The sequence below is a fragment of the Nomascus leucogenys genome, chromosome 13, assembly GCF_006542625.1.
Source record: "Nomascus leucogenys isolate Asia chromosome 13, Asia_NLE_v1, whole genome shotgun sequence".
NCBI classification, from domain to species: Eukaryota; Metazoa; Chordata; class Mammalia; order Primates; family Hylobatidae; genus Nomascus; species Nomascus leucogenys.
The window spans coordinates 39728871-39738947 of NC_044393.1; the positions used below are offsets into that span (position 1 = coordinate 39728871).

General features: G+C 45.9%; 1 protein-coding gene across 1 annotated transcript in view; it reads right to left on the bottom strand.

Moving 5' to 3' along the window:
* The window catches only part of GINS1 (GINS complex subunit 1), a 47449-nt gene extending 38089 nt beyond the window's left edge, over window positions 1–9360 (bottom strand). The window contains exons 1-2 of the mRNA XM_003278504.3: window positions 9150–9360; window positions 3167–3231 (exon numbers count right to left, since the gene is read on the bottom strand). Coding sequence (XP_003278552.1) covers window positions 3167–3231; window positions 9150–9224 — 140 coding nt within the window. The 5' untranslated portion in view covers window positions 9225–9360. The remainder of the gene's footprint in view (window positions 1–3166; window positions 3232–9149) is intronic.
* Window positions 9361–10077: the final 717 nt, after the last annotated feature.

Below are 10077 nucleotides of genomic sequence, written 5' to 3' on the forward strand. Positions count from 1 at the left end.
TTATTCTATATAGTACCTCCCTTCCAGTGGAGCTTCCAAATCCTCATTATAATAAAGTGAGGTACAATGGAGTCAAAATGGTCTTTCACTCATCTTACAAATATCTGTTGATCTCCAAATACATGTACATACTATACTTCAGTATTTTTCACACTGAAAATTTTGGTTTTACCCTATAAAAAGTACATGTAACTTTTGAATGAATAAGAATCTACTTTGGAGTTTTTAAGCAACCATATGAATATAAAAAGAATTCATTCATGTAGTGCCTGCCTCTATGCCAGGCACCGTGCTAGGCCCTGATAATACAGGCAAAATACACATCCCATCCTGTCATGTCTTCCAGGGCTGTTCTATATACTTCTGCCACCCTACGAAAGTCTGATGAAACTAGGAAGGTGGAAGAAAGAATTTTGGATCATGAATTTGCGAATGGCATAAACACAGAGAATACAAGAAAATCATTCCCTTACTGAACCAAGTCCTATAGGGTCTCCTCCAAAACATCTATAACCTTCTCACTTTCTACCAAGCCTGGGTCACCTCTCTAGTAACCTGGTGACCAGCTTCCCCCACCTCTCAGCCCCTCCACACAGCAACCAGGATTATCTTTTAAGACACAAACACACCACCACCTGTCCACACTTACACTTCATCTGGTGTCACCCTTTGCCACTTGCCAAACTCCAGCCACATAGGTCTTCTTTAAGTGTCAGTTTCTTGAGTGCCCCATTCTCTTCCATGATTCAGGGGCTTTTGCATATGCTGTTCCCTCCACCTAGAATGTTCTATGCCCACAGTCACTGCCTCCCTAAGACTTGCCTCTCCCGCAGGCCTCGGCTGAAATGTCTCTTCCTTGGAGAGAAGTTCCCTGATTCCTCAATTTAAGCTAGACCTTCTATTCATTTTTCTTTCTCCTTGCACTCTTCTGATTTCCTTCATAGCATGAATCCCAATTTGGCGTATCTATATTTCATATCTGTCTTCTGCACTAGACAGTGAGCGCCAGGGACGGGCAATTTTTTTTTTTTTTTTTCGAGATAGAGTTTCGCTATTGTTGCCTAAGCTGGAGTGCAATGACGCGATCTCAACTCACCACAACCTCCACCTCCCAGGTTCAAGCGATTCTCCTGCCTCAGCCTCCCAAGTAGCTGGGATTACAGGCATGCGCCACCACGCACGGCTAATTTTGTATTTTTCGTAGATACAGGGTTTCACCATGTTGGTCAGGCTGGTCTCGAGCTCCTGACCTCAGGTGATCCACCCACCTCGGCCTCCCAAAGTGCTGGGATTACAGGCATGAGCCACACTGTGCCCCGCCCGGGACAGCCATCTTGACTATTGTTTACCACTGAAATAGCACAGCCACTTACTGATACATATTTGTTTAGTACATATTTGTTGAGTAAATCAATGAATGGCTTAGGGACTTGAGTCCAGGACTTTAAATTTGCCTTATATTTACTGCAAATCTGTTGAGGTTCACTTCCTAAGTCCATCTGTAAAGATTTTTCTGTATCTCTCCTTATACACAGGAGTTGGAAGTGCTCCTATCATTTTATGTGCCCCACAAATCTTACCAGCCATAACACTTATTTCTATATTCAAGTAATTGATAAAAACACTGTAGCGAACAAGTCCAAAGAGGAAACCTCATGTCACAGACAGACTTCTAAGTTGAGACCTTGAATACTTCAACTTTGATCCAGTACTTGACAACCTCTGGTGTCACACAGGAACATATGAAGTTTGTCATAGAGCCCAAATTCTCCACTGTGCCAGCTACCATGCTCAGTTCTAAAGAGTCAATAAATCTAGTCACCTCTCTGGACCTACTACGCTGAAGCCTTTTATAGCTAGTTCTCAGAGAACTCTACTCAAACTATCGGAAATCACTGCTGCTCCTATTTATATCCATTTATAAACTTCCTATTCTTCCTTTAACAAACGCACTAAGGCATCTGTTGATAAAAAAAATATAAACAGTGGGAACCATGTATTTCACTTTGTTAGGTTTTTACTTTATTATTTTTAAAGATGGAGATCTCCTTCTGTCACCCAGGCTAGGGTGCAGTAACATGATCATAGCGCACTGCAGCCTCAAACCCCTGCACTCAAGCAAGCCTCCCATCTTACCCTGCTGAGTAGCCAAGACTCCAGGTGTGTGCCACCACATCTAGCTAATTTTTATTTTTTTTTAATAGAGACAGAGTCCTGCTATATGTCCAGGCTCCTGGCCTCAGCTGATCCTTTTGCCTTGGCCTCCCAAAGCACAGGGATTTATAGCCATGAGCCACCGTGTCCGGCCTATTCTCACTTTTTATTTTAGGGTATGTCATTTATTTTAGGTCCACTCTAATTCCTTTCAACTCCTATCAGCCAAACAACAGATATTTATTAAGCAGTGATCAGTACAAATTCCTTCAGACTTTTGCTAATTTGTACAGCTAGAGCAGATAATTTTACAGATAATTTTTAAAAATCACATCCCAAAACTAATGCAAGGTTATCTGATTTCAACATCTTTTTTTTTTTTTGGAGACAGTCTTGCCCTACGCCAGGCTGGAGTGAAGAGGTGCAATCTCAGCTCACTGCAACCTCCGCCTCCCGGGTTCAAACAGTTCTCCTGCCTCAGCCTCCTGAGTAGCTGGGATTACAGGCGCCCACTACCACACCCGGTTAATTTTTGTATTTTTAGTAGAGACAAGGTTTCACCAGGCCGGGCGCGGTGGCTCACGCTTGTAATCCCAGCACTTTGGGAGGCCGAGGCGGGTGGATCACGGGGTCAGGAGATTGAGACCACGGTGAAACCCCGTCTCTACTAAAAATACAAAAAAAAAAATTAGCCGGGCGTGGTGGCGGGCGCCTGTAGTCCCAGCTACTCAGAGAGGCTGAGGCAGGAGAATGGCGTGAACCCGGGAGGCAGAGCTTGCAGTGAGCCGAGATTGCGCCACTGCACTCCAGCCTGGGCGACAGAGCGAGACTCCGTCTCAAAAAAAAAAAAGTTTCACTGTGTTGGCCAGGCTGATCTCAAACTCCTGACCTTGTAATCCGCCCGCCTCAGCCTCCCAAAGTGCTGGGATTACAGGCGTGAGTCACTGTGCCCAGCCGATTTCAACATCTTAATTATTGAATTGTTTTAGAATATCGATCTTATGAAACTTACACATCGGACTGGTTTTGTTCATACAAAGCTTTCATCTCCTCCAGAACTTGTCTGAGTCCATCCTCCTAGAACATATAAACCGATATTGAAATCCACTGATTTCCCCACCTATTCTGTGGCAATATTCTATCAATACTGAACTGTATCTTTCATTTATATACTTTAGCAAAAAGCAATAGTCCTTTCACACCCCACTAGCATGGTTATAACAAGTGTTGGTGAGATGCGGAGAAACTGGAACCCTCGTACATTGCTGGTGGGAATGTAAAACGGTATAGCCCTGTAGGCAAAAACTTGACAGTTCCTCAAAAGCTACACACAGAATTACCATATGACTCAGTAATTTTACTCCTAGGTATGTGTATATATATATATATATATATATATATATATATATATACTCAAAAAAACAGAAAACATGTTTTTTGCAGCATTATTCATAACAGTAAAAATGTAGAAACAACCCAAATGTCCATCAAATGATAGATGGATAAACCTTCCACTTATCTGAAAAATCTAATATAATAAAAAGAATGGGCCGGGGTGGTGGCTCATGCCTGTAATCCCAGCCCTCTGGGAGGCTGAGGCAGGTGGATCACCTGAGGTCAGAAGTTCAAAACCAGCCTGGTCAACATGGTGAAACCCCGTCTCTACTAAATATACAAAAATTAGCCAGGCGTGGTGGCAGGCTGTAATCCCAGCTATTCGGGAGGCTGAGGCAGGAGAATCGCTTGAACCCGGGAGGCAGAGGTTGCAATGAGCCAAGATCATAAGATCATGCCATTGCACTCCAGCCTGGGCAACGAGAGCGAAATTTCGTCTCAAAAAAAAGAATGAACTACTGACAACATATACAACGAGGGACGAGGATAATCTGAAATACGTTATACTGAGCAAGAGATGCCTGACACAGAGTTTACATGAAATGATTCCCTCTGGCCCTTCACAGGAAAAGTTTGCCAAAAAGAATAATATCATCTGTAGTCAGAGAAAGCAAATTCATGGTTGCCTAAGGCTATAGGTGGGAGGTAGCTACAAAAGGGGGGCAAAGTTACAGAAATCTTTTTTAATTTATTTTTGTGGGTACACAGTAGGTATATATATTTATGGGGTATATATTTTGATAATTACAGAAATCTTGATCAGGGTGCTGGTTATAAAGACGTACATATTAGTCAAAATTCAAAAATCTGTTAAAATACACATTTTGTTGTATGTAAATTATACATCAATAAAATTGACGAACAAAGATATCAATCGTCCTACTGAAGCATGAGGTATAAAGAAAAATATGTAAATAATTCATAATTTACTAAAAAATGGTCTTTTTTTTAGATGGAGTCTCGTACTGTCGCCTGGGCTGCAGTGCAATGGTGCGACCTGGGCTCACTGCAACCTCTGCCTCCTCGGTTCAAGCGATTCTCCTGTCTCAGCCTCCGGAGTAGCTGGGATTACAGGCGCCCACCACCACGCCTGGCTAATTTTTTGTATTTTTAGTAGAGACGGGGTTTCACTATATTGGCCAGGCTGGTCTTGAACTCCTGACCTCAGGTGATCCACCCGCCTCAGCCTCCCAAAGTGCTGGGGTTACAGGGATGAGACACTGGGCCCGGCTTAAAAGTGATCTTAAAAGGTTAATACCAAAAGAAAGAAAAAGGAATAGTGTTTTTGGTTTGAACTGCAAAAACCAGCCATAGGAATTTTTCTAGTATCCAGTTTGGGGCAAATTTTCCCTTGGAAAAATAAAACATTAGAATTCTGATTTTTTTTGTTGTTGTTGAGATGAAGTCTCACTCTGTGGCCCAGGCTGGAGTGCAGTAGTGCGATCTCAGCTCACTGCAACCTCTGCCTCCCAGGTTTAAGTGATTCTCCTGCCTCAGCCTCCCGAGTAGCTGGGACTACAGGTGTGCACCACCAATGCCCGGCTAATTTTTTTTTTGAGACGGAGTTTTGTTCTTGTCACCCAGGCTGGAGTATAATGGTGCAATCTTGTCTCACTGCAACCTCCATCTCCCGGGTTCAAGCAATGATTCCCCTGCCTTAGCCTCTCAAGTAGCTGGGATTACAGGTGCCCACCACCACATCCAGCTAATTTTTCTATTTTTAGTACAGACAGGGTTTCACCATGTTCACCAGGCTGGTCTCAAACTCCTGACCTCAGGCAATCCACTCACCTCAGCCTCCCAAAGTGCTGGGATTACAGGTGTAAGCCACCACGCCTGGCTAATTTTTGTAATTTTTTTTTTTTTTTTTTTTTTTGGTAGAGACAGGGTTTTGCCATGTTGGCCACACTGCTCTCAAAACTCCTGACCTCAAGTGATCCGCCTGCCATGGTCTCCTAAAGTGCTGGGAGTACAGGCAGGAGCCACTGTGTCCAGCCCGAAATGATTAAATATTGCCCGATAGGTCTGCCAACAATCGAAACAGAAGCAATCCCATCTCTTTTTCACAATCTATTTTTAGGGCCAAAATATATGCGTTGGCAAAAATGCTGTGGTATATACAAATGGCACAATTCCAAAATCAACTACTCAACTCTGCTCAAAAGATGTAATTCCTGATGAAAAATGCAAGCATGACTTCTACCTGAGCCCAAGGTAATTTTCTTACCTTTTCCTTTTTGAGACAGGGATTCAGTCTGTCACCCAGGCTGGAGTGTAATAGCGTGACCACAGTTCACTGCAGTTTCAACTTCCTGGAGCCATGCAATCCTCTCACCTCAGCCTCCTAAGTTGCTGGAACTACAGATGTGTGCCACCACACCCGGCTAATTCTATTTTTTGTAAAAATGGGGTATCACTATGTTGCCCAGGCTAGTCTCGAACTCCTGGGCTCAAGCGTTCCTTCCACCTTGACCTCCCAAAGTGCTGGCTGGGATTATAGGCATGAGCCACCATGCTTGGCCTAATTTTCTTAAAAATGTACTTTTTAAAAAAAGTATCAATTCTGCATATAGAAAGGGTGTAATCACTTTTCTATTTACTGGACACAGCCCTTAACCATGAGTGATTCCAGAAGAAAAGCCTGTGTGTTGAGCCGGGCACGGTGGCTCACGCCTATAATCCCAGCACTTTGGGAGGCTGAGACGGGTGGATCACCTGAGGTAAGGAGTTCGAGACCAGCCTGGCCAACATAGTGAAACCCCATCTCTACTAAAAATACATAAAATTATCTGGGCATGGTGGCAGGCGCCTGTAATCCCAGCTACTAGGGAGGCTGAGGCAGGAGAATTGCTTAACCCGGAAGGCGGAGGTTGCAGTGAGCCGAGATCGCACCATTGCACTCTAGCCTGGGCCACAGGAGTGAAACTCCATCTCAAAGCAATAAAAAAAAGAAAAAAAAAGAAAAGCCTGTGTGGTCCTTGGGCCTGTCAGATCCACTGTCAGCCTTCCTCTGTGCCACTGAGCCGGAGGCCAGCCTCCGCAGGCTGAGTGTTCCAGGCTGCTGGATCACCTTGAGTATCAGGTGGGTTTGTCAGTGGAAGGCACTAGTGAGACAAAAGGTGCTCCACTGAATTAAGACCTACAAGAGAGTGATTCTACAACTTCTTTTTTTTTTGAGGCGGAGTCTCTGTCGCCCAGGCTGGAGTGCAGTGACCCAATCTCGGCTCACTGCAACCTCCGCCTCCCAGGTTCAAGCAATTCTTCTGCCTCAGCCTTCCGAGTAGCTGGGACTACAGGCACATCCCACCACGCCCGGCTAATTTTTTGTATTTTTAGTAGATACGGGGTTTCACCGTGTTAGCCAGGATGGTCTCAATCTCAGGACCCTGTGATCCGCCTGCCTCGGCCTCCCAAAGTGGGGGGATTACAGGCGTGAGCCACCATGCCCGGCCTGATTCTACAACTTCTAAGACCAGCCCCTAGCCCCACAAAGTGATAACCCAACATTTATCTTAAAATTTGAGTACAACAGAGAGCTAAACTAAGTGTCAGAGTCAGGTCCAAAATCCAGCTTGGCCGCACCTGTTTGCAGTCTCTCTGTTCTCTAGGCCTGTGTCCTGATATGTACGATGACCTCTAAGTTCCTAGTTCTCCGGCCACATTTTAGCACTTACACACTGCTGCATTCCAGCATCTCTACTGAGCTGCAGACTGCTGCCTAACTTTTTAAATGAGGTAACTGTTCTGAAGTTGAAAAAACAATTGACTGGAAACTGGAAAACCTGTGTTCAAGTTGAAGCTCTACCTCCAATATGCTGTAAATTCAGACGAGTTCCTTAACTTGACCCATAATTTGTGTCAGCTCAGTTTCTTCATTTGTAAGACAATCTAATTGTCTGGCTAGGTGCTCTTTAGTGTTCAAAACAAAACTCATTACCTTTCCCAACACACTCTATCTCCTGAACTCTGATGTTGTTTACCCAGTTTCCTAAGGATCCTCCAAGATCCCAATTCCTCCCTCTCATTCATTATGGACACCAATCTGCCCCTGCTCTAATAGTTACAAGTCATGTTTGCTTCATGTCTCTAAAACCCAAACACTGATCTCAGTGCCACTGACCTGACACAGTTCAGACCACACACCTCTCACCTGCTCTATCAGCTACCCAGTAGCCATCTCCCTGTCCCATTCTTTCCTCTCTTCAATCCATTCCCCATATTGCTGCCGCAGTTATCTTCAAAACACAAAAATTACCCTATCACTTCCTTGTCTACAATCCTCTACCAGCTCCCAGCATGCCTTATGAGTGAACAACAAACTCTTGTAGGCTGTGAGCCATCTTCCTAGCCTCCCCACAGGCCCTATTGGTCACCCTCTCCAGTGTGACCACGTGACTTTGTGCTGCAGCATCCTTTGGCTGGGATGCCTCACTTCCTTCTCAGATCAGTAACCTCATCCTTGAAGATGGAAAGGCTCATATGTCACCTCCTCTACCCCAGCTCATACTGGTGTTTCTCCTTCGTGCTCCTTGCTATACCTCCTTGGTATCACTTATCGTGGTGAATTCTATTATCTGTTTTTGTGCCCCTCTTCCAGCAGAAAGTGTCCTGACATCCACATAATGCCTGCTCTACGACAGAAGTGAAATATAGAATTTAGAGTGCAGGCTCTGGATCCAAGAGTGCCAGGGTTCAAATCCTAGCTTTCTTGCTGTGTCACCTTAGGCAATATACTTAAATCTCCCCAATCCTATGCATATATAGCTGGAAAAAGTAGAAAACAATAGTTTAAACATCAAAAAGTTATGTTTTGTTTGGGACACGGTCTCCCTCTGTCACTCAGGCTGGAATGCAGTGGCACGATCAAGCGATCCTCCCGCCTCGGCCTCCCAAAGTGCTGGGATTAGAGGCAGGAGCCATGGCACCGGGCCCTCAAAGGATTATTAGAAAGACAAAAGATAATGTACATGAAGTGCTTAGCACCCTCCCAGGGGTAGCAGTGATAGAAAAATACAAATAATCATAATATTAATAGTAATAGTAGCAGCAGGAGAAAAGTCATATTAATAGCTAACACTGACTCGGCCCTTACTGTATGTGAGGCATATGCAAAGACCCTTACACGTGCCACTCATTTTGCGTCCACTACATCACGCGTTGGGTACTATTGTCACCATCCCCATTTTTGCGTATGAGAAAACTGAGAGCACAGAAAGCTTGAGTAACTGCCCCAAAGTCACACTACAGAACCAGAATCTCAGCCAGGTTCCAGAGGCCTAGCTTTGACTGACCACGATTAGATGCCTGAGTGAGCAAGAAATGCTAAATTATCAGGCAACTGTAAATGTTTTAAGGGACCGGAACAAATCTGTCCAAGGAAAACTGCTAAAATGTGCTCAGATGAGGAAATTCACCAAATCGCTGGGTAGCGTAAGCATGAATGCTTTCTTTTTCCTCCTGAATTTTGTTGTGCTACTTCCCAAGTTTTCCAGAGCTCGGAGGGAACAAGGTGCGAAAGGAAACCCTGCCAGGGAGCCGCCCCGCCCCAGAGCCCAGGGCCCAAGCCCGGCACACCCCGTCCGAGTCTACCCGCCCCTCACGTTGAAGGCAGGCAGCTGCCCTTCTGGCGCGCGGTGCAGCTCGCGGATCAGTTCCATGGCTTTTTCGCAGAACATGGCGGACGCTTCCCACTGCCGCGGCCTTGCCAACCGCCAGCTCTCACGCCAAAAGGATATCTGTGCTCTCGGCGCCTCACTCCTTTCGTTCTGGTCCTACAGCGCCAGGCTCTCGCCTCGGCCTCCGCTCCGCGCTTTGGCGCCAAAGCAAGCTAGCCAATAGGAACCCGGCCTACGGCGCCCGAAAAGGGACACCGCCGCTCAGGCGCATTCTTGGAGGGGCGGAGTTAGAGGGGTTCTTCCAAGGAGAGGTCCCCGCCCCGGAGATGGGAGAACCCCTAGGCGGAGCAGAGGCGGCTTTTCGAGTTCTCAGGCGGTGGGCCTCAGGCGGTGGCCGGGGGACTCCACGGGCAGCAGAGCTGGAAATAAATGCACGCACCGCAGCTTCCTTCTCATTTTCCTTTTGATTCATTCATTCTCGTTTACGTTCAAGAAAGGGGCACTTTGAGGTTAAGAGGAAAGGCCCAAAAACTTGGTGTGCATTGGTAGGACGCAAGCGTTTCAGTTTTGCAGTGCGGGTTTTCTGTTTGATATTAAAATGAGACTATCTTTTATTGGGTACCTAGTGCTGGTAGGGACTGCAGTGTGTATTTCATTCCCACAATTCTCTCTGAAGTGTTTTAAGACCCGGGATTAATAAGGAAACAGGGCCGGGCGCGGTGGCTCACGCTTGTAATCCCAGCACTTTGGGAGGCCGAGGCGGGCGGATCACGAGGTCAGGAGATCGAGACCACGGTGAAACCCCGTCTCTACTAAAAATACAAAAAAATTAGCCGGGCGTGGTGGCGGGCGCCTGTAGTCCCAGCTACTCGGAGAGGCTGAGGCAGGAGAATGGCGTGAACCTGGGAGGCGG